Here is a 27689-nt window from a genome sequence, read left to right on the forward strand (position 1 = left end):
CAAATCTCTTTTTCAAAAGTTTATCTGTCTTGTCAAGGCCAAATACAATCCAGAGAACTTTAATGCGATTATGAAATTATATTGGTAATTTTGCCATTTTCAGAAAATAAGAAGTAAGGGTAGAAGAGGAAGCAAGATTTGCCCTGATTTTGAAAGTAATACTCAGAGAATGCTTCCAATTCTATAGTGGTGAACTGGTGAACTTAAAATCAAAATTAGAATTGTTTTTAAAAATAGATGCCTTGTGGCCATTTTTTCTTAAAAAGTAGTAATAATTAATAAACAGATATAAAAATTAAACTAATTCCCTAATACGTCAGATTCACTGACACATTAGGAGAAAACTATCTGTATCTTGATTGCAAGGCAACTTAGTTTCTCATGATCTTCTCCTAAACAAGACAAGTACATTGAGTGAATCTCCAGTTAAAGATGATTGGCAAGTTGGTATGTATTATCCTAGCCAGGTGATATGTTTTACGAGGATCAACCTTGGAAATATTAACATTTTGTATAGGATAACTGTGTTTGGGGGAAGGCTTTCCTGTGCATTGTTGTTTATCTACATCCCTGGTCTGCACCCAGTAGACACCAGTAGCGTTCCCCATCCCAGCCATGACAACCGAAACTATGTCCAGACATTACCAAATGTCCCTCAGGGCTCAAATCTATCCCTACCCCCCAGTAAAGAAGCATTGTTTAGTGGGAAATCTTTTAAGACATGCATAGTATCTTTCTAGTAAACATATTTTCACTAAATGTATATAGAATTTGCCAATCATTTTGTGTGAGAGAACATTGTGAGAGGACCAAGATATATATTTAATTCAACTGGCCAGAATTCAGACTCAATACAATGACTTTCTTGTGGATAAAGTCCTATGTTTAAATTCAAATAATACATAGGTGTAAGTTAAAGGATACCCATCTTAGAAAGAAATTTGGTGATTTTTAGTTGATCATAAATTCAATATAATCCAAAAAAGTATTTAAAAAATAATGAAAACTTAAGTATTAGAGGGAATAAAGTTCAAATCAAGGAAGGTGATAACTCCATTGTAACTTGTAATTTGGTCTTACAAGTACTGTGGTCACTTCTGTGTCACATTTTGAGAAGACCAGGGGTTTAAGAGAAGGGTACTAAGATGATGGCAATTTCAGCATCCAGATAATTTGAGTAATGACCAAGTAAAACCAGAATGTTAAGAATGAAGAAGAGAAAACCCATGCAAAGGTGGAGGGAGAGTAACAATATTGGAAAGGCTGTCATGTGGAAGATGGAGTGAGTTCTATTTTGCACAAAGAGAAATAGAACCACCAAGGGGGAGCTATAGGAACCTAGAAATTGTAAATCACAACTGCCCTACAATAGACTACCTTGCAAAAGAAGCAATCACTCCTTTACTCCTGGCTGGATAAGGCTTTGTTGGGGACACGGTAAAATGCCATCTATATTAGAACAATTAACTTGAACCTTTAAAATAGTCTCAATTTTGAACATATAATTTTACATGAATCCTAGTCTCTTAGCAGCTGCTCAAAATATTTCTAAATTACACTGTAAGTTTATTTTATTTTTTATCTTCTAGTAAAGTATTGAAGCTAACTATGCAAAGAATTTGAATGCATTATATTTTAAAATTCTAACTACCAGTTGTTTCATTATCTCACTTTTACATCTGAATAAACTTGATATGATTGATAGAGGGATGGCCAAAGGACCCACAGTTAATGACTTTCACACCAGGCTTCAGGCCCCAAACACTTTGCTCTAAATGCTGTGCTTGTGACAGATCATTACTTTAAGTGTAAAAGTACATTGTTCTAAACATTAACTATCAGACCAGAAGTATTCAACCAGACTTTCTTCGTTTCTTCCTTTCTTTTTCTTTCTCTTTTTTCTTTTCTTTTCTTTTTTCTTTTTATTTCTCTTTCCCTTTCTTCTTTCTCTTTCTTTTCTTTGATTTATTGCTATTTTTACTAAAGGATCAATACTGTGGTTCCATGTTCTATGTTTTTTCAGGGAGTTATTTTGCACTTTTAAGCAGAGTTGATCAGTGGCACTTGAGAACCATCACCATATCTTGCACAGAGATGGGATTCAGGTAGGAAATATAGGATGCTACCACTTGAATAACCATATTCCTCGCCGAGAATTGTCTTGTTTGGAGGAAGAGCACTCAATGACAAGAATATTTATACAAGCACAAGATGCACTTATCATAGTTGGTCTAGAATCACTCAGCCTTCTTGATAAAAGAGGAATTATGAAGAAGTGGTCAATGCATCTTCTTTGTATAACCCTCATGAAGAACTATTTCCTCCTGGCCATCCAATGAATTTAATTTTGAGGTCAATGAGCTGTTTTTTGTAGTCCATCTACCACTCTCCAGTACTGATGACTTCCACAGGATGAATGCTTTTGGTGGATAGAGCCTTCCTGCATAGTAGATGTATACAATGTATCTTCAAAATATTTAATCAAGTATTCCAATCTTTGGATAAGTTGTTCTTCAAATGAATATCATGTTCAAAATACTGGATATATGAGATGAATGGATTTACATATACTAGTACTCAACAAATATTTGAAGATTGAACTTATAAAAACGAAGCAAAATTAATTTATATAAAAGCCAGACAGCTAAACAAGTTGTAGAGAAGGATAATGCTTATGTACCTTGTAAAAGTATATGACATTTCTTTGATGCTTTCTTAATACTCACTGAACCATTTATCTTCAGTGTTATTTTTATAAAAAAAAGTTTTTTCTATTTCCAATGTGTGTTTGGTTCTTAACATTTTAGGGAATTTTGAAATCCTTTGAAGATTTGATGAACCTTAGATTCTCTCCCCAGAAGAATACTTCTCTAAATCTATCTGTCAAATTTTACTAATAAATATTGCTAGAGGTTACTAACTCCTGGTGCCTAATCACTGGACTCTGGAGATCTGTGTCTCACAGGTCAAGAATCCTTGAACTGTTTACTACTGATAAATTTTATACAGCTGTCATCTTTAAAATTTCATAAATTAAAAAAATATATATATAATGTTTATTTTTGAGAGAGAGAGAAAGTGTAAGAGGGGAAGGGGCAGAGAGAGAGGGAGACATAGAATCTGAAGCAGGCTCCAGGCTCTTGAGCTGTCAGCACAGAGCCCAATGTGGGGCTGGAACTCATGAATCATGAGTTCATGACCTGAGCCAAAACCAAGAGTCAGATGCTTAACTGACCGAGACACCTAGGTGCCCCTAAAATTTCATAAATTTTTAAGGTAAGCTACATTACACAGCCTTTAATTTAGAAATTAAGAAGAGATAGTTTGTTTCCCCAGTATATTTAAAAGTTATGAGTAAATAAGAAAGAAATATGTCTAGAACAACGTAGGTATAAAATGGATTAAGTACTCATGTTCAAACCTTGTACTGTAAAAATGGGGATAAAGACTGCGTTTGTTTCTATCACATTATTATCAAAGGGCAGAGTTTTAAATCCATTTCCAACTCTTGGACTAAAACTCACAAAGAGTAACTGATAGGTCATCTCATTTCTACAGTCACTTTGCTTTCACAAAAAAAAAAAAATGTGGGAAATGAAAAAGTATATTCCTTTACACACTTGTTTTTTGCATTTTTATTTTTCAAATAGCACAACCTGAGCAAACATTTTTAACATGTTTTCTTGAATTTATTATTATGGAAAATAATAGTATACAAGTAGCCACCTTTTCTTTGCACTTAGTTGTGCAAGGCACATTAGTTCTTATTATCCTTACTACCCTATGGGGTTGGTATCATTGCCCTAAATTTACTAATGAGAAAAGTGAGTCAGAGAAGTTAGATAACTTGTAGCTAGTAAATTATAGTATTGGAAATTAATCACAGATTTATTTAAATTACACTGCTTTTTATAGAGAAAAATCTTATGTATGAAATCAGCATCTTCCTGTTGTTTTTAACTGCTTCTAGGAGTTTGCAGTTTCCTGTAGAGCAAGACGGACAAATACAAACAAAGGTACATTTAGTGGCTGTATCGTTAAGTGTATGAGGGTAGACATGCTTAATGAATATCAAAACCCAGAAAAATAGAGGTGGTACTCTTCTCCTGGTTGTCTAAAGGACAGGTTTTCCTTTCAAATTCAGTCTTCCTTACTGGGACACTTGGTCCCCAAATGGTGCCGCATGTACTTTTTTGAAATCAATAAATCCACAGTTGTATTAAGAAATATTTTATTAACAAAACAGTAAATTCCACTTGCTTAGCATTTCCAATAATGGAGAAATTGGCCTTGCAACAGAAAAAACAAAACAAAACCCTTAGATACCCAATCACACAAAGCACTAGAAGGGTAGGGTCATGTGGCCTTTCTTTGATGTTTTGGGGATTGACCACCTCACACATTATTGTAGTATTTGTTTTTTGTTTTAAAAAGGCAACACATTACATGGATAAAAAAGAAGCATACTCAATCAGAAAAGTTACAGTCTAGAGATGTAATCAAATTTATGCCAGGTAGTGTGATATCCTGTTAACTGCCAACTATTCATGGAACCCTGATACATTTGGTATGAAGATACTTGGGATCTTATTCATGTCTTTTTTTTCTCTCTAGCTCATGTTCCTCTCTTTTCTTTCTCCATTCAAAAAGAAAGAAAGAAGAAAAAAAATTGCTAGATTTTGTGTAGGCCAATAACATTAGAAATATTTTTACTGACAATATTAGATCATTGCATGAAATTTTAAAATTTATGCTGGAAAGAAATATTGAAATCAACTCCAAACAACATCCTTCATAGATATACTTCTTATAAATACCATTATTTATTTTCTATCATATTTTAGAATCTTTCCAGATGGAAACTAGTTTGAGTTCAATAGAGCAAATGGAAAAGCAACCATTTCTTTTTAAAACCTCAAGATGTAAATTAGTGGTTTCATATTTACCTTCTTATTTCACTGGCTTTCCCTGAGTAAGACTGAATTAGAGAAAAAAAAAAAGACATGAATTCTTAAAGCGAGCAAATTAAAAAAAAAGAAGAAGAAAATCTGAAACACAAGTTATGGATACTAAATTTTAGTTTTAAACCTCCACTTTCTGGGTCATGAGAAGCCTTTTAGACTTTTCACACACCACAATTACTTGGCAACCATAGATAGTGGTGATTTGCTATGAATTATACATATTTCTAAGGTGCTGTATGTCTGAAATCCAGGCCACTTCTTGGCTTTTTTCATCAACTGAAGTATCGCAAAAGATGTTTTGCATTTTTTGCCTTTGCTGATTAAAGCTCATGGTAAAGGTATTCTCTTTTATGAAATCTAAAATCATTCTTTTAGGAGATGTTAAAGTAATGCGACCAATTTTTACTGAGGCATCACCTTCCAATCTAATAATGCATTTCCTTTGCATTACCTGCTCATGTTAATAATTTATTGCTATGAACATCATTGAAACAATATGCAAAAACAAGTGTGTCATCTATACTTTTCTATCGCTTAATGTGTGTTAAACTAAAACTATATTTAATGATATATATGTAAAATCAGAAAAGTTAAAATATGGTCAATAATCAACAGAGAATGATATTTTTAGATGGATACTAACACAATTGTTGAAAATACTTTCTTAGTTGAGAAAATGTTTACTTTCCAAAGTATTTATCATGCACATCAGGTTCAGAGTGTGTGTGTGTGCGTGTGTGTGCGTGTGTGCGTATATATATATATGTATATATATATATACATATATATATATACATGTATATATATATATATATGATTTTATTGGAAACAAAGTTTTCAATTGCAGCAGCCAGGGTTAAGCTGTAGATTAACCAATTTTGCTTCTGTAATCTCCCAACATAATGTTTCATATGCATGCAGCAATACACCAGTGATATTCTATTTGGTAAGAAAAGGTTCCATTTCATTAGGGACTAAAATCTTCCCAGGGTTTCTTGGGAGCATGATCTCAATGAAGCAAATCACCCCATTTGTCACTAATACCTTGGCACAACTATCTTCCTTCCTTCCTGCTTTTCAATTTGTCAGTAAATATTTGCTGTTATATATATGTTCAGGTTTTCCATCATATCTGATGGATTCCTCTGGATGTGTGTGTCTGTGTGTGTGTGTGTGTGTGTGTTTGTGACTGTAAATGGTGAAAATATATGAAAAATGTGAGTATTTGGGGGAGAAAAGAAGATTATAAGATACATATGTATATATTTTACCTTCTAATTCACACCTTTCATACAAATACTAAAACTTAATTGCAACAGAATGAAGGCTGTACATGTTAGAAAAAAAAAGTAGCTGAGTCTTTTTATATACATTCATACATATCTTCCTTAGAATAAACACTACATTGTAATTTTTTTTAAAAAAGTAAGTAATTGTGGCAATTTATAATGGTGGCAAAAAACAAAAAACAAAAACAAAAACCAAAACCCTGAAATAATTGTTGCTCCGATGTCATAAAACTCCCTATACTTAGCAACACTTATAACATTGAATTTACCAAAAATGGCTGAAGAGCAGAGATATATTTTGCATTTTCTATACAACAGGCTATAAAACGTCACTTATCACAGTCCAGAAAGCACACAGAGATGGATTTTATATAAACATATGTAATAACATATTAAGCGTGCATGAAAATTTCCCAATGATTGCATCTATGCCCTCTTGGGTTTTTTTTGTTTGTTTTGAAATTTTAGTGTGAAAATGTGCCTTATATTTCACATTGTTGAAAATAAGGCCTCCATACTTTTTTATTCTCTCACAACCAGAAAGGGGCTTTTTGAATGTGTTCCTACACGAGTCTTCAAAAAAGCCAGCACTTTGTTTCAAATGCAAGTTCCAACCACTGTTCCAGCTGCGCCAGGGGGTAAACCCAAAGGTTTGCAGTTTGGGTCATTCCAAATGACACCGTCTTCTCTGGCAATCGGGCTAACTGACTTCTCAGGAAAGCGCTAGCACTTTGGCTAAATCCAGGATCATAGGTAGCTTCTTTTTTTTTTTTTTTTTTTTTTTTTGGTGTGTGTGTGTGTGTATGTGTGTGTGTGTGTTGTGTGTTGCGTTGTTTTTGTGTTGTGCCTTGATGTTGTAATACTCCTTTGCTTTATGAATGCGTGCGGTCATCACTGTCTTTTAGAAATGTTCCAGCAACATAAAGACAGGCAGAGTAAATGAAAACACTGTGGATGTTAGGGAATTTATTGGCCCCTGTTTGTTTTTGTTTTGTTTTTCTTTCTTTTTTGGAGAAACAAGAGCATGAGATACTTGTTTTTACTTTTTTAAAAACAGTCTTTCCTTCCTGATTGCATTCCCTGTCTTCTTTTGTATGTGCTTCGTAAAAAGGAAAGTAAATAAGTTTATATTATGTCTCAGATAAAATGAAGACTATTTCTATACAAGGGTCTTTTTTAAGATCTTGGGATCAGACGTAATACTCTTTATCCTTGTTTTTCTTATTTTTGTTGGCGCTTTTCGCACTGCTGGGTTGTTTCTCCTTTACAACAGCCCCGTTGGACTGTGCTGAGTTACTGATGTAGTTTCGACTCTCGTCCACATGATACGAGCCTTCATCCCGGTTTCTGTACTTGTACATGGCATAGAGGAGAATGAGAATGCACAGGGCGGCGGCAGCTACGATCCCCACCACCATGCCTGTGGTGCTGCTGGACTCCCGAATCACTTCCGCTGAGCCTGGGTACGGCTCTCGCCCGCCTGCTCGGGTTGGGTTAGCTGTAGGAAAGAAGGTGAGAACAACGTAGTGTGATTACTGAGTTCACCGAATGCCCAAGAGCTATATTAACATGTACCATCTATTTGCATGCCTAAACGAGTAACACCTACGGCTTTAGGAAAGGTATTCTGCTGCTGCTAAATGTAGCAATCCCTAGGCCTCATGCTCACTAGAGACTAGGGACTAGGAATCAAAGCGCTTGGGGAGAGATCTGTTGCCATCTTTTCTTTATCAAAGATTAATTTTATTAACATGATATTGTAAGTGCAGCCCCAAATAAGCTTCTGTAGCTCTTAAGGGCCACGTTGATGTGTTAGGTGAAAAATTATAAACCCAACGTGGTAAATACAATCATAATGACACTACCTTATACTATCAGAGGGTATTAATTTAACAACCAAATTGAGGTTCATATGGAACACTTGGGCTAGCTCTGGAATCTGAATTATTATAGCTAAATTTAGTATTATTTTAGAAGTCATAGTGCCTCATACAGTAATGAATACAGTATTGAACAAAAAGATAATCTAGGCATTTTGAATAGACTAATTGCTTGCTTGTAAAACCGTGATGTTAGTCACAGTTTACAAACTAAAATAAAAATAAATCCTTTTGTGTTGGAGGTTTTATTCACATAAGTATATATGTATCATCCATTCATTAGCAGTGGTTGAGTGATGACCAAAACTAAATTTGGGAGGGGGAAGTAGGAAAATATTTTTTTCTCAGTTTTATAGGCTATCTAGGTTGGGTATGAGTCAAATTTCAGTACTTAATAGATAATAAATAAAAGACTGGCTTGCACATTTTTCTTCAACTGGCAAAAATCTCATTCAGTCTTTCCAAAGGATAAATAAAGCTCTTCCATGAGTATAAGAAATGGATTACAGGGTGCATTAATATCTTCTCTAAGGCATAGTTAGGCATCGAAATTGGGGATAAATGGAGAGAAAAAGTCCTGGGATTTAATTTGTAAATGGGGGTGGGGCACCTATTTTTCTCTACACAATAAACTTCTTCTTTGAAAGAATTTTTAGAAGATAAGCAACTGTACAGAGATAAAAATCTGTCCTATCTCTGACCCTAGGTCATTTTCCTCTATGGTTTATGTTTTCTTTCTCTGAATCTGTGTCCTCTCTTTTGTCTTACAGAAAAAAAAGATTACTTTTCAGACGTAGTGGATTAAAAATGCTATAATTTTCAAAATATTATTTTTTCTAAATTAGGCAGCATGAATTAAAATAATCTCAAGGTTGTATATATATCAGATATATAGGTGTGTGTGTGTGTGTGTGTGTGTGTGTGTGTGTATGGTTTGTGTGTTTATAGAAATTGAACAGTTCAAGAACACTAAAGTTGTGCTTTTATTATACTACTATTAAACATCATTTAGTAGCTATTTTTTAATATTTTTACAAAATTTCCCATTTAATACTGGGAGTAATTTATCAGCCATAGCTCTGTACTGCTTTGTAATTCCATTTCCGAACATCACCAAGGTTTCTTCTGCCTAAATGTGGGTTTCTTGCTGTCACTTTCCTTTCCTTCCCCAGACAAAGCCTTACAAATATAGTCACTTACAAAGTAACAGCTCTTGGTCTCAAAGCAGCAATATGCTGTGTTCCGGAGCTGTAAAATGTATCAGGTGAAACCTTTCTATGCTGAATATGTCACTGCTTATTTTACAAAAGCCCATGTAATGTTGCTGAATAAAAAGCCTTGGAGTTGCTCCTGTGGCCAAGGTGGAACCAGACAAAGACTATAATCCACAGCATTTGATTACAGGAAATTAATTTCCTCTCAAGAAGAATAGAATGTACTGCAGGAACTCTGTCACTACCTCACAAACCAGAGGCAGCACTTTCTCTTTCAAATACAGTCATCTTTGCCAAAGTCTGCCAATTAACTCAGCTGCTAACTTTCACTAAATGACAACTTTTTACTTGCTCATTTGTGGATCACTCTTTTAACATGGTGTCTCAAGAGCTAAAGAAAGGATTTTATTTAAATGTTACCTAAATCTTTTCCCCCAACCTGATGGTGTGTTTTTATTTTAAACACATTTTCGTAATTATCTCACTTTGTCTGTCAGAAAAGAATAGGGATAATGGAGACAAAATCCTAACCATATAGTTCATGCTAGGAAGACTTTAGAGTTTTAAAGAAATGCAGGGTTTAAATGTTCTATACTAAGAATGTATATGTTCATTTTTTTCTAGTTAGGATTTGGTATCCTAAATGGACTACCTTATCCAAGAATTGTAATCTTATTTTTATCTGCTCAAATATTTCTTTATTATTTTATTTTATTTACCAATTTACTTATTATTTTTTTTTTTTTTTGAGAGAGAGAGAGAGAGAGTGAGGGAGGGAGGGGCAGAGGAAGGTGGAGAGAGGAATCCCAAGCAGACTCCATGCACAGCACGGAGTCTGACTTGGGGCTTGATCTCACAACCTGAGGATAATGACTTGAGCCAAAATCAAGAGTCTGATTCTTAACTGACTGAGCCACCCAGGCACCCCACTGCTCAAATATTTCTGATCTATGTTCACAACAACTGTGTAGGCAGCACAGCAGCCACAAGTTGATATCAACACTTGATGTTACAAGAATGAGATGTAAAGAAAGACCAAAACAAAGCCTCAAACGCTTCAAGTCTTCCATACAGGCATTCGATAAACACCTCCTATTTAGGGAAAATACTTGCCTTTTTTTGCAACTCCAGCCAAAACGATGCCTAAGTCACATGCAGGCCTAAAAATATCTCTGTAACCCATATGTAAATAAAGATTCTAAATATCGTTTTTTAAAAATAACCTACCCAAAATGCTAAAACCCAATGATAAAACATTTTATCCTTTTTTTCCCTGATTCACATTAAAAAATTAATAGCCACCATTGATATTATTATAGGCCTGTTTGGAATATGCAGTTGCTTCCATGTCTCACTGATTATTTAGTAATTTTTTTCTGTTTTTGCTTCAACTCTGGATAAGTGACATTTTTCTTAACTTTTGTGCTAATATCAGAACTATTTATACACTAAAGACATCTCTCCCAGATGTACAATAAAAGGCTGAGAAATTTAAATACACTTATGAATTATAAATGTGGCTTCACTTATTGTTATTAATGGTTTATTTTGATGATCACTGGAAAACCTCTGAGGAAATTTCATATTAATTTAAATGTAGAGAAAAGTAGAAATGGCTCAAAAGGCTAAATGCCTTCCTATATAATTTGACTACAATTTTATATCAAAGAGAAACTCAGTCCTCTCTTAACCCTTTATGACAATGAGAAAAAGGGAATTTAATCAGCAAAATCCATAACCAATTCTTTTATTTCCTGCATTTGAGAATTTTGTATTCCCTTTACATTCCATAATACATTAAATCAAGACATTTTAAGTAAATAAAACAATCTATATGTGTTTTCTCAGCAGTGCTAAAAAAAACAAACAAACGAACTAAAATGTACTTTTACTCTATCTCCCTTTCTCTATCCCACCAGGTGATGAGAATATTTTAAAAGCAGAGAAGAACACTTTGAAAACACTTATAAAAAAGAGAGTAGGGGAGGGAGCTAAAGGCATGGAATATGTACAAATTAGCAGTAATTTGTACTGCTTACAGGTAAACTGTAACTGACTTACAAGAAAACGAAGCTAACTGGACCAGAAGCATAAGGGGCCAAGGTCCGTGGAAAACGTTAGCAGGACTGGGGATGGGTATTAAATAGGCCAAAGCATGTGAGTATCCTTTGGTGTGACTGGAAATGCAAGTTAAGCTTTCAACTGCGGTGGTGGCACACATACTTTGATTTGAGGCTAGGTTGCAAGCAAAAAAAAAAAAAAAAAAAGAGTAGATGAAATATCCTAAGTGTTTATGCCCACTTATATCCTATTTCAGTGATTCATAAAGTAGAGAAGCATTGTGAATTATACACAATTTATGCAAACACTGAAACAATAGATTATTTTACTCCCATGTAATTCATGCCCATCGTCATCTACCCTCAGAATCAACTGGAATGGAGCGTAAATTACAAGGTCTACTACCTGTGGGGAAAGCACATATGCACACCTGAATGGCAATATGAAGGCTTTTGATTTCTGCTGGCATTTTTGCCTAAATGATGCAGAAGCCATTTACTGCATGGGCAAGGACAAAAAGCTTTCTAAAGGGTTATAACCTCTTTCACAGAAGCTACTTGTCAACTAAATGGCTATGAAAATATTCGTGAGGCTCATGGACAGGTAAACAGGGTTATCATAATGGACAGACGAGGGGTGCCTGGGTGGCTCAGTTGGTTAAGCACCTGACTTCAGCTTGGGTCATGATCTCATGGTGTGTGGGTTCAAGCCCCATGTCAGGCTCTGTGCTGCCAGCTCCGAGCCTGGAACCTGCTTCCGATTCTGTGTCTCCCTGTCTCTCTTCCCCTTCCCCACTCACGCTCTGTCTCTCTCTCTCTCTCAAAAATAAATAAAAAACATAAAGGGCAGATGAAAACTGGTTCTTTAATTCTCTCCTTCTCTATCTCTTTCAAATATTTGGCAAGATCTGAGGGTCTCTACATAGTCTTCTTTGGCCCTAATTAATAAGGAATCCTGTATGTTAGCTCTGTGAATTTTCTTGTTTTTCATTGATTGATACCATGATTATTTATGTAGGCATAGTCTTTCATGTAGTAGGACAGTTATTAACATATTTCCACATCACACCCTAAGCCAATTTATCATATCAGATAAAAATTCATTATGGAAAATGCACAGCAAATGTAAAAGACATACTCCAGTGCCTTGTCATATAAAAACATTAAAAATGCATTTGTTGCTTTCATAAAAAATTAAAAAGTAAACTATTTAAAATTCTAACTTATCCTTAAGTTTGCTGAGATAGTTATTTTAAACTACGAGGACAGGAAAAGAAATTGTCCTGATGTATGTTCTTTCTTTATTTTTGACAGTCTTTGGCAGTGCATCTGTGAGAGAGCATCATTTCCCCCAAATAAGAACTCATTTAGATCCAGTTAAAAAACACCATGGAACAAACATGTTTAAGTGATATATTAAGCTACAGCAGAGAACAGAACGGAGAAGACTGTGGCAGGTCTCATTTCTTACCAGCTCCTCTGGCGTCTCTGCCACCGACTCCACGTTCCTCTCTGTTCTTCCTTCTACGTCTTCCCCCCTCTCTACCTCTTCTGTGCATCTCTCTCCCAGTTCAGCACTTGTCCTTGAAGGTGGCCCTCAGACAGCACAGTGGGCCAGCATGGTGTTCAATGAGTAACAAAACTTATTGCCAAGTTCCTAATTTCAAACCACAATACAAAATAGTCCTTACTGCCCCCCCCCAAAAAGTCTAAATATGATTGTCTCATCAGAACATAGTCTTTGTGTTTCATATTGAAATGCTTTACTTTATAATACAGCCTTCTAAATTTGTTTATACAATACAATTATATGCCATATATATGTGTGTGTATATATATATATATATATATATACATATATTTATAAATGCTATTTTATTACCAATTTTAAAAACTTTTGTTATGCATATGAGGATGTGTGAGGAGCACATTAAGTCATTAAGCTTTGCACTGGGGCCTATATTTATCAGTTTGCCACTGTTTGTATCTAGTCATAGCCTTAGTTTATGCAAATGGGGAGTATAAAGCCCACGTTTATTTAGCAGGATAATTCACAACTAAAGTTCTAAAATAACTATGCATTTTGGAAGGTAAATTTTTGAACATTAGTCAATTTTTCCAAAGAGGTTTCACTTTGCAATGGAAAGTGTTTGGCATCCTTTGGTTATTCTTTCTGAGACTAGAAAAACAGCAATCAGATATTGTTATTAAAAAATAAAACTGCGCTTGATGTATGTTTTCACGATCCTGCACGAGAAATGATGCTTACAGTCCTAATTCCTGTCACATAAAATGACAGTTTGGTGGGTGGTGGGACCTTATATTTCCATTGATGAGTACACTAAGGCAATAACCATGCCATTAGATGCTCTTTTTATCACTCAAATTGTCATTTTTATGAAACTATTTTGTATACTTGGATGAGCTGTTCTTTCACTGTAATCTTATTATATTTATGTTGTTTCCAAACTTAGCTTTGTAGGGTGAGATTGCAGTTTCCAGGCAATTCTTATTGCTGGTTTTATTTCTACAATATAGACTGTTAGTGTATAGGTACGTCATCAACCATGACCCTGTCACATCAAGGATGAAGTAACAGTTTCATTATATGCTGAAGACAATGAAAAATCAGCTTTTGAGTTTTAAGAAAAAAAATTATAAGATATTGCCAATTTTAAGAAATAGTAAAGAATAAAATACACAAATGGTTAAAAAAAAAACAGAATATGAGCTATACATTTCAGATCAGTAGGGGTATATAACGGATTATGAAACTCTGCAATGTTCAACATTTATCATTCTGCTACTTAGAATTGTTAGATAACCTGCCTTACAATAATCCTTTTAAAAAACTACTGGCAAGATGCATTTATTAAATTTTTTTCTCACTGAGAGTCTTTGACCAGTCTTTCTGGTTTTATCATAAATTAAACTAAAAGTAATCAATTTTAAATTTCTTTCTCCTCCCCAGCTAGGAAAAAGAGCTGCCTAAAATGATCTCATTAGAACAGAGCACTGTACTGTGTTTTAATAGATGTGGAAGTTATTATAATTCTAGGCTAGTCTTCAAAATGGTTTCAGATTTATGGGGGAAGATTTGACTTTTCCAGTACCCAGTTTCATTAATACTGTGAAAAGAAAATTGAAATTGTAGGCTCCTGGGGTGTTTGTGAATTGAGATTAGCACAGTTTTGTTCTCCATCTCTAGAAAAATAAAGTTTATTATTTTTTCCATTTCTGTGCTTCAATACAACATGGGTCAGAAGAAACAATTACAATGCAGTCACTCACAAGAATGCATGTTTAAATGACACAGCTGCAAGAAAGCAGGTAGGCAATGATTTGCATGGCGTGCACTAATTTCAATTCATACTATGGTTGTCTGAGAGGTGATGAATGCTGGATGTTTCAAATCCCTCTCATTTTCCCTTCCCATCAACTCCACCCATGCCTTGCACATTCAGAAGTTTGCTCAGGCAGGTCAGACAAAACGCTTGAGAGAGGACATGTGTGACACATCATAGCCCTTCTAATGAAATGGAGATTCAGAAAGGACTTGGAAATCAATAAGCCTTTGCCACCTGTGTGGCTGCCAGGTCTAACACTTTCCCCTGCTACTTTCAAAGGCACAAAGGACCATGTTTAAGGGGAAGTACAGAGGCCACCGCTGGGGGACTGAGGGGCTGTTATCTTCACCAGGAATCTAGGTACTATGTGGGAAGGGACACTGGCCACAGAAAAACTCATCATGTGCCTGGAGGACAGAAAGCACCAAATAGAACAAGCTACTACCTCAAATGGCACCACATGGAATTAAAAAGGCGATGGACAATCAAACCCTGTGTGACTTCGGTCAAGTGAAAACTAATTGAAGAACACATACATTCTCCCTCATCTCTGGGGCAAGCCATAGGAACATGGCATTTACTGAAACCTGTTCTTCAATCACCTTATACTCTGTAAACTATGTGTCTATAGCTCAATCATCTGTAGGCTTCATACACTTTTACATGGTCATTGTGCCCATAAGGCTTTATTAGAACACTTGAAAGTGCCAAGTATCAATGTGACTACCATTCTCCTGGCCCTTTATGATCTGCCCACAGCTACCGACTCAAAATTCTCTTCCATTTCTCTCAAAGGAATTTGCAGTCTTAATTTTATTATGGCAATAAATAAAATTGGCCAATTCCCACAGGCCAATAAAGTTCTACCTACATGGCTGGCTCATAGGATCTTTTTCATCATGCCTAGCTGAATACTACTTATTCCTCAAAATTAGCTTGATGCACCATCTTTTGTGAAGTTTTCTAAGAATTATTCACTCTTTCTGTCAACTAATATATAGTGAAGTATAGTTATGTTCCAAGGACTTTACTAGGCCCTGGGAGTATAGATAGATAACCAAACACACTTGACATCTGCCCTCATGGGCCTTGATATATAATGAAGGAAAGAGACATGCAACAAAAAATCATGAAGTTAAAGTTGATACAACAGTTGGAGCCAGCATGTATGATGAAAGAAAATGGTAGCTACCACGCAGGAGTAGAACAGGGGTTTCTGATTTAGACTGGGGAGTTGGAAAGACCTTTCTGAGTTTGTGACATTTTGGGTGAGACAGGGAAAAGGACTGGAGAGTAGTCAAGTGAAAAGTGGCCAGCAGAGTCTTCTAATCAGAAGGAATGAGGAGTAATGACTTAGAGGAAAGAAAAAGTTTACTTTTCAGAAACTAAACAAAAGCCTGAGTGGATGTTGCATAGTAGATGTTGCGGGAGAGTGAAAAGAAATTAGAAGATGGATATAAAACTTAACACACAGATCAGAGGCCATGCAAAGGAGTCATACATGATAAGATCAGCATATCTGGCTTCATAAATAATAACGCTTTTATGGGAAAAAAAAAGTGTCACTAACAGTGAAAACGCAAATGAAAAGGAGAAGAGAAATATTTGTAGTACATATGACAGACCAAGAGTCAATACCTCTAAAATACAAAGAGCATGTATCAAGTAATATGGAAAAAGTAAAACAAACAATCCACTGGAAGAATGGACAAAAATGTGCACAGGCAAGTGAAGAAAAGAAGATCTGAATGGGTGATTAAATGTAGGACAAGATGCTCAACTTACAATGGAAGTCAAAATAAAATAAGGAGGTTTTTTTTTACCAACAAACTTACAGGAATAAAGAAGAAAGAAATGGTGACATGGTAAGCATATTTATTTGGGAAATGGGCAATTTTGCTGGTGAGAATATGAAGTTTTCAGTCATTTTTAAGAAGCAATCTAATAACATCTATTAACATTTTAAAAAAGATTAAATCGCAGCTGGAGGATGGGTACATGTGAGTTCATTATACAATTCCCTCTAACATTATATGCTTGAAATTTACAATAGTAAAAGATAAAAAAAACCCAAATATTTAAATCATGCAACCCCAGTTTGGGGAACACAGTCTACATAATTAAATACACCAGCACATAAATATATAAATATAGGATGTTTGTTATAATGTTATGAGAGGAAAAGAAACAAAGGGAAAAACTTAAGAGATTAATGACAAGGTTATGGTTGAATAAATTATGGAACACGCATAGTCTAGAATTTTAATAAAGTTGAAAATAGGAGTTAGAGTTAAATATATTGACCTGAAAGATGTACATAACATGTCAATAAAGGAGAAAAGCAAGTTTAATTCATATAGTGTGCATCCATTTCTATAAAGCAAGAGAGAAAAACAACTCTTTTTTTTTTTTTTTTTTTTTTTTTTTTAAAGAAAGGCAGACTGCCACGTGCAGCGGCTCATTTGGATGTGTCTGGAGTCTTGGAAGCTTGACTACCCTACGTTCTCCTACAAATGGACCTTGAGAGCTTGTTTGGAGGTTCTAGCAGGGGAGCGCAGCTACTCGTATACCCTTGACCGAAGAATGGTCCTCCTCTATCGGGGAAGGTCGTCCTCTTCGACCGAGCGCGCAGCTTCGGGAGGGACGCACATGGAGCGGTGAGGGAGGAAGGGGACATCCGCCTAGCCAGCCAGATCAGCTGAATCAACCCTGGCGATCAATGGGGTGACAGATGTCGCAGCCAGATCGCCCTCACATCCGAAAAACAACTCTTTTAATGTATTTAATAGGAACATGGTGAAAGGTATATGAAAGATTCACGCCAAGTTGTTATTATCGGTTCATGTATGGAGGTGGGGGGGAAAAAGGGAAAATAAAATCAAGTAGAATTAAAATCACATAATTAAAATTCTTTAACAAGTATTTACTGAGTAACAACAATTTACCAGGTACCATGTAAGATGTTGAGGATATCAAGGTACCCAAGAGTATTAGAAACGCAATGGAAAATGTGATAAAATAAGACAATTTTAAATTTAAAAATGCAATAAAAGAAGAAGACACAAAAAATGGTACTAAGAGAGAGAAATGAGGCTTTAGACAGGGACATCAGGAAAAGTTTCTTGGAGTGGAAGGTATTTGAAATGAGACTCAAAGGAAAAGAAGGATCCAGGTTTCTAGATTGAACTCTGGAAAGCCACTAAGGATTAAGAAGGAAAACGTTAAGACAAAATGGCCTGAAGCTGCAGGAACAGAATCAAGAAGACTGCATGGGAGGATTTGCAGGAAATCTAACTTAATCCTCGTCTTCCCTTAACCGTATTTTACATCACCCATTTTAGTATGGGGCCCACACTATTGTGAAAGTTTACTTAAGTTTTTCATTTCTGTTGGGTGGATTTTTTGCTTCCAGTCTATATTGCTAGTCCTTTTATAGTTACCTGTAACTCTATTTGTTTTTTCTACCACTTCCCTCACCTTCTAACATCAAATGAAGATTGTGCACACAAGCTACAAGATGTATGTTTTTCGACTGATTAGAAGATGAGATTTTTGTAAATTCATAAATTTTCAGGAGTAGACTGGGGTGAATTTAACTATTAAGAAAGTGTGAGAGACCTCTGATTTCAAAGTTTTAAGTAAAGGTAATTAACAGGGAGGCAAGACACTGGTAGTGACATTGCATTTCATCATAAATATGGTTTCCTCAACACTTCCCTAACTCCCAGCTTCTATAATACCTTCAATAAAAGAGGGACTTATGATATTTATTTAATTAAACCAGAAATCACTTCCCCTGTGCTTATGCAGATTAGGATCGATTTATATCAATGCAAGTTATCATATCTGCATTTATTTTCCTATGCCTTCAAGTAATAAGCCACTTAATTCCAATGACTAAATCACTAAGTTATTTAAAGTCAACCAAGTTAGCAGTCTCCATTTTGATTCATTTGGGTGCTTTATTTACATCAACATCATCTGACACCCATAGCACTACAAATAGTTGAGAGCTAATTTGGAGCTCTTTTCTCAAAATAAGCAGAATAGTTGCAGAAGTTTCTAGAGTACTTTTCAAGACTGTTACTATTGCAAAGTAAGTTGAAAAGAGGCCCATCAGCCAGGTCAAACTTTCCATATTTGTGAAGCAAAAAAAAAAGCCATACAGAAAATAATTGAGAAAATGAGTTTCAAAGCTAGGGAGCCTGGAGAGTTTGTGTTTTTCATCAAAATGTATTACATTTCATAAATGCAAGAACAGCTATATTTTGAAATGTAGATTGTTCTCTCCATTACTGATTCTTACTCCACTATACTCTTCAATAGCAAAATAGTTTCTTTTCTGGTTGCTCAATGACTAAAACACCCAGAAATTGCTTTTCATTTTTTTTTAAGTTTATTTATTTATTTTGAAAGAGGAGAGAGTGCCAGGAGAGGAAGGGTAGAGAGAGGGAGAAAGAGAATCTCAAGCAGTCTCCATGCTGTCAGTGCAGAGCCCAATGTGGGGCTGGGTCCCATGAACCGTGAGATCATGACCTGAGCCCAAACCAAGAGTTGAACATTTACCCTTCTGAGCCACCCAGGTGCCCCCAGAAATCACTTTCCTTAAGATGCATTTCACTGTTTTACATACATAAAGTTGAACAACCAATTTTTACCCAAACCCAGAGGATTCATTCCAAAGAATTCTCAGGCCTGGAACTAGGAATTTGGTGGGAACCTGGTTTATAGGAAGACAAAGATGGCACCATGATTATAACTAGAGTAGTGAGGAATGTGCATGTGTGTACACAGGTACGTGGCTGTGTTATTGTTACAATTTTACAAATTGTTAAGAGACCTTTCATAATTTGTTATCCACTGCTAATATTGTTTTTATCAGAAACATAATGGTTATATGTTATTTACCTCCCAGGGTCACCATGAGAATCAGATTTGGTAGAACAATAAACGTGAAAGTGCTCAGAGAAGGATAAGGTTCTGTATAAAAACAATGACAGTCTGATTATTTTCCGTGTCTTCCACACAAAAGGTATGGAATCAGCAGCTTTCCCAACAATGACACAGTTCTGCAGTATGTACTGCATGCCATGGCTCAATCAGTTGTGATGGTGACCACCTCGTACATTATCTTCTCAGGGGTCACTGCATTCAGGGACTTCCCTAACATGAATGGAGGCCCTGTAAATTCAAGTGACTAAAAGATCCCTTAATTTGCAAGGCATGTTGATTCAGGCTATTAATTGTCATGCTGAATGTAGAGCTTGTTTCTGTTTATCTGAGAAACATTCCATCTTTACAGATCAGTGCTTGCTGGCTCCCATGGTTGGAGTGAATTAAATTTCTCCCTCTTTCAAAATTTTATTATACTTTATATTTTTAGGTATCATTAAATCGATCACCCGAGACCACTCTTCAGTAATCACTGAAAGCAAGGCCTATTATCTTAGAAATAATAGCTCTTCTGATGAGGTTTTAGGTTTCTTTCTAAAACTGTTAGGCCAATTCTTTGTTCCTCCTTCCTTCTTCTCTGCTCTGGAATTCTGTGGTGTACTCTGAATGAAATACAGAGTATGGTCTCTACTGCGGAGCTGTACGCTGGGTGCTAGGTGCACTCCTCCTCAACCAGGGTTCCTGCACACCATCTGTATAAGTCCAGGGCATTTTGGGAAATGGGGCAATATGTAGTTTTCTTCATTTAAAACTGTGTCTGCTCACTTTGGGTGATCATCTTGATACTACTGTCAGAAAGCTATTGCCGTCTTTTGTTGGAAAACATCTCATTCTTTCTGGTGAAAGTACAAGAGCTAAGGTGAAGAATTAGCCAGGTTTTCCACTGAGTCCACCAGAAGAAAGCATGTCAAGCCATCCACCATGGGGGCGAGTCTGTGGCGCTTATGGCTGGTTAAGTCATGTAGCCCAGTCTTCCTGAATGTCTTGGGAGGAAGAGCAGGCAGATTAAAAGAACAGGCAGGAAGGTTAATCATTCCTTCTTTCAAGAGCTCTGCATTGTTTTCCTCCAAAAATAAAAATAACAGTTGATATGTGCCCTTTTCCCATCCTCACAACCTAAATTTATCCAACAGAAGCACTGCTCTTGTCTTGTTAGTTTCAGAGTGGCTACTGAGAAAAGTTTTATGTAAATAGAATTCAGAAACACTTTTAAAAACTTTCTAGGTACTAAAGTATCAATTACTAACATTTCTCCTTCTTGCCACGGGTAATAGGTGTATCTCCATTTATAGTATGGTACACTCCTCAGTCAATTTGCCAGTACTACTAATAAAAGCTAATTTACATTATCAAAAGTTCTTTGTGTTGGATCGAATGCTAAGTGCTCTACATGCATTGTCTCTTATCAGCACAACAATATTGCAGGTATTTAACCTTATTCATGCCATTTTGCAGATGCAAAAAGTCAAATCCACAGAGGTTCAGTGCTTTGCTTCTGATTATACAGCGAGTGGCTAAACTCAGACACTCCAAAGTTTGCTCAAGGAAATGTAAGATTTTAGTGTGCTTATAGATGTGACAACGTTGGTACTTCTCTTTCTACTAATTTTCTTCATTTATTTGATGGCCTCTGTCTGTATTGACATCTTTAATACATCCATTTTTAACCTGGAAAATTAATAAATGTTCTTGTCTTTCCTATTTTATTACCAGAGCCAGGATTCTTATAATCCTGAGATCGGGTAAGGAGTTAATAATGATGATGGTGATTTAATCAACAAAGTCAGATGACAAGAGGTGAGACCTACAGACTGCAGCCTAAGGTAGCATTTGCTGCTCCTTGGAGCCCATGAACCAACAGAGAAAGCATATTATGAATCTTCATGGAGACAGCTTTTCCTGTAGGGTACTATTCAGAATATGCTGAGTTACCTCTGACATTACTTGAGGGAAGGTAGTTAATAAAATATCAAGGAAACTCCACAGGAAACCAATTTCATTACCAAAACAGGTATTTGATATACATCACAAGAATCCTCCCAGATTTCATGTTTCCATAAGAGATGGATTTACGCTATATTTTTCTAAACGTTTGCCGCATTTCTTCCTTCAGGGTTGGTGACTATTTTTAAAATGACAACACATCTCATTGTCTCTTTCCAAAGCTCAAGGGGACATGTCACACTTTAGAAAGGCTCTCATGGTATTTTAGCATTTTCTAATAAGGACTTGTGATGTGAAAGTTTATTAATGTTTTAAGGTTGGATACATGCAGATTGCCTAAAAATCTATTGTGTACTCATTATCGAATAGATTTTTGTTACTTAATATAGGAAGCTCTGTATTAGCAGCCATGCACTTTTTGTAGACTTTCAAATAAATGCTTTAATATAACACAGTAAACTCACTCATCTGTTAACTAAGAATTATAAGCAGCCAATCATGTGTTAGTTAAGGCTTTGGACTAGAGCCCACCCTCTGTAACATCGAAAGGGACTGTGGCTCATTTTTGACTCACATCAAATCTGTATGTCTTACGAGGACGTTACTACAAGATGGAATAATGTATCCACTGGCATCAAACCAATGCTAGTAGAAACAGGTCCTCCACTCACCAATATACCATAATAAGGTATATTATTTGTTATACATTTAAAATGTAGACAGGCATTTTGCTAATCACTGGGTATGCATCATCCTCTTTCAATCTTGTAACAACTCTATTCTGCCCATTTTGCAGACTTGGAAATTGAACCTCAAAGAGACTAAGTAACTTCCCCAAGATCAGGAAGGGCTGCAACTCAAACTGGTTCTGACTCCAAAGTTACAGCCAGAACTAATATTAACTCCCTGTTGTGTATCACAGTTCTTACAAAATGCTCTTAAGGGCTTTTCTAATGTGTGGCAATAATCTATTCTATTTTGCTGTTTTTCAAAAAAAATTCCAAAATCACAGATAGGTCCAAATAGTTTACACTGAATGTAAATTGTAGTGTTCTGAAAACCAAGAAATAAAAACCACCTTTTGTTTATTATTTCGTGTCCTACTGATTTCCTGCAAAATTAGTTTGCTGAATAACATTGATTTCCTGGAAAGATGGAATCCTCTGACCAAGACCTTAATACTCCCCACAGCTTGATCAAACTTTAGATGGGCTTCTTCCTGCCCCTAGGCCCTTGGCCTCCCTTTCTTTTGAGCATTTACTTTAGAAAACTTGTAATTTCAAATTTCTTCTCTGACTTTTTGATATATAAATATTTTTAAGAGCCTCTTGCTAGTGTCACAACCCAGGATTCTTTTTCTCAAGAACCTGAGAGCTGTCCCTTTGAAATATAATCTTCAACAATGATAGCTCCCAATCTCCCAATTTCTGTGGGAGGGTAGTAGCCTACCTTGGAAAGGGAGAGGGCCTTGCTCCAAGTTGTAACTAAATCTCCAACCAGGAAGATATTTCAAGGAGGTTTACTTTTTCTTTGGGTGAAGCCAATCAGCAAGCCACAGGTAGTCTATGATCCCTCCACAGATCTCTCCAGTCTTCTTTTTTTCGGTTGAGTTGAGTTTGAAGTGAGCTCAGTTTGAGTTCCGGCCTCCATGTATTACAATAATCTTGAATCTTCCTTGACTACTTAACTTTGTCTAATACATTTTTTGTTTTGACATCACTGCTCTCAGAAATAGGGGAAAAGTGCAAATGATGTCTAATGACTTTCCTGTATTTTAACCATGCAGCATTCATTTTTATTCTAGTTTTCTGAAGAATTAAATTTACATGGGGAAAAAGATGGTTACTACGCTAGAATGTCACACGCCAAAAGCCTCGTAGTCCATCAGTGCCCCAAATCCAGGTGCCTGCTCTGCTCCTGTATGATTTGCAGGGCCCTGATTCTGTGTGATTGGTGCTGACTGTGGCCTGGTGCTCAGGAGATACTCTAGATGTTTCCAAAAATGAAGTCCTAATTATTGCTGTTTTTCTGGCGACAGCTCAAAATTTACATTTTAACAGCAATGTATTGGCTATTATGGCTAATTAAACTTGCTTTTGAATAATTACATAATATATATACAAAATTTAAATGTAGCACAAAATTATCTTCTAATCAGGCTCTAAAAATATGATCTAATAAGCGATATATTCCTTTAAATGATTGTGATTACTTATTTAATGAAAAGATGCACCTTGTTCAGTATACATATCTTTTTTCCTAATGTGGTTAATGAGATCACTTCAATAGAAATCCTTTGATCTTTTCTCAAAATAGCACACTGGAAAACCACTCAAAATTGCATGCTAATTGTAGTAAATTTAACCTAATGAATAGTAATACATGTAAAGGACCTTTTTCTATTAAATTTAAATTTATGCCAGCCATAGAATTATTTAAATGAACATTTAAAAAAATTAATCCTATATTTGTGAGGTACCTGAATTTTAGAACAATCTTTTGCATCCCAAGAAGTTAAAAGCCTACCTTTTCTAAATTAGACAGCTTAGTAGCTCTCTCATGTTACAAAAAGTAACTTAATCTCTCTGAGTCTCCCTCACTATGAAAATACTGCAGAGTTTTGTCTAATAATGAAATATGATAATGTTTATGAAATACTAAGAACAATGAAGAATAGAGAATGAATCTCCAAATGAAAACAAGTTATTACTGTTATCTATCAATACTCATATAACCTGAACCCCAATCAGTGTGATCCAACTGATGAGCAATCAACAGGTATCCTTTGAGGGGCTATAGTGATCACCTTATCCCCATTAGTTTAGCTAATGCTTAAGAGATTGCCACAAAAATGATGATCTTCTTCTTTCATAACTACCCAGTTTTTTTATTATTCAGTAAGTTTTTCTTTTTCTCATTTGACAAAAGTTTTATTTGAAAGTGGCCCATTACCCTATTAGCTCCTTCCCACCCACACACACATACATAACGAGCATAGACAAATCATTCTTAGCATTATAAATCTAAGAGGAAATTGTCCTTCGTAAGCAAGACTCCCAGGAAACAGGAAGCTGGTCCTGTTTCCTCTGTAACAAAAGACCATTTATTTATTCATTAGGAAGTTCCCACACCAAAGAGCATCATTCTCTTCATTTATAGTCTTAAATTATCAGGATAAAAATCATCTCTTCCAGGGGCGCCCAGAAGGGTGCTCATTCAGTTGAGTGACTCGATCTCACAGTTCCTGGGTTTGAACCCTCTTGTCAAGTGCTCGCTGACAGCACAGAACTGTCTTGGGATTCTGTCTCTCCCTCTCTGCCCCACCCTGCTCTCTATTTCTCTCAAAAATAAATAAACTTAAAAAAAAATCACCTCTTCTGATTTCTTCAGGAGTTTTGAGAAAGGGTTCTGTTTAGAAGAGGGGCTCAAAACTAAGATGTATGGACACGTTTAAGGGCCATTTTGGAATGTAAGTAGTTTGCAGGGTTGCCGTTTTGTCAGCCTACTAAGTGAATCACAAATATAAGACTTGAAAGAAATCTATTTCACAGAGCCTTATGTTCATGTGAAAAAAGAGAAGTCTTGCAAAATACGTATATTTACATAATACAAACTAATAACAGCAAACACTCATAGCATGTATTATGAACAAGACACTGCCCTACAACATGCTTTCCACATATTTATTTAATCTAACAACACTATCTGTAGTTTGAGGGAAAGGCACAGAGGTTGCCAGTCTTTTTGAGAAGAAGTATGAAGAAAAACTCATCCACTTGTCATGTGTCCAGGCAGCTGAAACCAGGCATTTTAGGGCAATGGTGGCCTGTGACCTAGTTATCACCGGCTGCTTTAGATTTCCACCTGTCATTCTAAAAGTTGAGCTTCAATTAGACCTAAATTGTATAGCTATGCTCTCGTTTTCTAAAATACTAAGTTTATACCAATGTGAAGTTGTCACCCAATGCTAACCATGCAGGACGGTGTGGCTGGAATCAAGCATCACTGAGTTCCATGTGTTCTCACCCAGGGGGTTGCTCCCAATCCAGTTTCAACATGTACAGTTCCCACCAGGAGGCCTGAATGGTTTCATCAGTTGCCCACCAATTTTCAGCCAGGAAAAGTAACAGCATTATGTAATAGGGAAAAAAATAGCTTGAATATTCTTTTTTTATATAACTAAATTGGGAAAATGAAAAGCCACCATTATGCTCTATTTCATGCCAGGCATTGCAGCCGGTGCCTTAAATATATTTGTTTTAATCCTTGCAACAACATGAAAAATAGGCAATATTTTAATGTCAAAGATGAAGAATCCAGCAATCATAAAGAATAACTGACAAAACATCTGGGGAAGAATGAAAGATATCCTTTTGTAGAATGGGACTAAAGGTATGAACTTTCTGTTTTTGTTCCCAGAGCTGAACAGAACAGTGGATGGCAAAGTAGGACTCAATACTACTTGATCAATGTTGAAATCGATAATCCACCAAGTATACAACTTCCCTCTTCATTAAGCGTTATGAGTAGAACCACATAGTAAGTCAAATTTATCAAACACTTGATAAAAGGTATAATTTACTTGTGTTGAGGAAGATGCCAGATTTTTCCTGTGTTATTAATAGCCTTAGGAAGGCACGTACATGAGCATAACCCATTTTCACAGAAGAAACCATTTTTTGAAGAGAGGGTAGGTTAGGGTGATTAGGGAAACTTCATATGTAAATATTAAGGGAGTAGGAAAGACACTCATGTGAAATACAGAGAAGATTTGGGCAAAACATTTTTAAAAGTAATTATGCATCTTTTTACAAAAATATCTTCTTTCACTTGTTTCAGGATAGAAAAAGTGCATAGCAGTTATATCCATTTCTGAATATTAAATCGGTATATTACTTTCCTTAAAAATCAGTTTCCCAAAATATGACCTAGTGATATCTAAAATGATTTCTATCAAGTTATGCCTAACAGTATCTAAAGTCTAATAACATCAGCAACTACAATTTTCGTCCATGTTATTTTATGTTGGTATTGATGATGAAAAGCAAGCAAGAAAAACAAATTTAAAAAAAGCATGACATCAGTACATTGAGAAACAAAGATGTGCAGGAGAAGCATCCTATAATGAAACAATATTCAGATTAGAAAATGATTTAAAAAAAAACACCGCTAGACAAAAAAAAAAAAAAGTTGGAAAAAAAAATCCTATACTCTAAGGACTTCATAAGAAGCTGTCACACAGAGCCAAGTCTGCCAAAAGAGCAACACTGCATGAATTATTAAAGATGGGTGTGAAAAAAATCATAGGGGATGGGACAGAAAAAGCCAATGATAGAAAAGAGCTCTCACTTACAAAATGTAATATAGGAAGAGAAACCATTCATGAAATACACTATCAAGGAGAGGTAAGATCATAAGAAAAGCCTACAAAGAAAGATGACATTGGAGCAACAGAATTTGAAGTTTAAGCCTTAAGAGAATTGATGAATTGAAAACTTGGGAGTGCAGAAAGAAACAAGGAGGGAGAGGATGGGAAGTTCCAGCAGGCTTGGTGCGAGAGTACCGAAGGAGCTGTCATCACATACAGTCAGCAGCTGCTGTGCCTTGTATATTGGACAACACACTCTGATGCAGCGGAACAAAATTAAAATTCGCACAACAAATCCATGCAGGCAGACAAACACGGTTCCTGCTTCATGGAGCTTACTTTCTTGTGGGGGATGCAAGCTGAACATTAATGAACAAGTAACAGATAAGCAAACAAGATTCTGACAGTGGTAAGTGTGGTGAAGAAAATGGGACAGAAAGATTATTATCTACAGTATGGCTGCTGACAAACTGTTCCTCACTTTCCATCATGCTATAGTATTTAACAAACCCGCACAAATCAGATGAATAAAAAGGAGAGAGGACGACAAAAGGGTAATCTTCTCTTTTTCTCCTCTCTTCTCCTCCCCACCACCTACTGTCCTGTTGTTAGGACCAGTGTCCCCCGAGAAAGGCGGAGGCAGTAAACTAATCTATAAAGAATGGTTAGT

The 27689-nt window shown here is 35.8% G+C and overlaps 1 protein-coding gene across 26 annotated transcripts in view; it reads right to left on the bottom strand.

Moving 5' to 3' along the window:
* Positions 1-4214: 4214 nt before the first annotated feature.
* The window catches only part of NRXN1 (neurexin 1), a 1129526-nt gene continuing 1106051 nt past the window's right edge, over positions 4215-27689 (bottom strand). For all 26 annotated transcript variants that reach the window (XM_053890675.1, XM_053890679.1, XM_053890684.1 and 23 more), the window contains one exon: positions 4215-7751. In XM_053890675.1, coding sequence (XP_053746650.1) covers positions 7444-7751 — 308 coding nt within the window. In that variant the 3' untranslated portion in view covers positions 4215-7443. The remainder of the gene's footprint in view (positions 7752-27689) is intronic.

The sequence above is a fragment of the Panthera pardus genome, unplaced genomic scaffold, assembly GCF_024362965.1.
Source record: "Panthera pardus isolate Hobbes unplaced genomic scaffold, ASM2436296v1 HiC_scaffold_25, whole genome shotgun sequence".
Classification (NCBI taxonomy): Eukaryota; Metazoa; Chordata; class Mammalia; order Carnivora; family Felidae; genus Panthera; species Panthera pardus.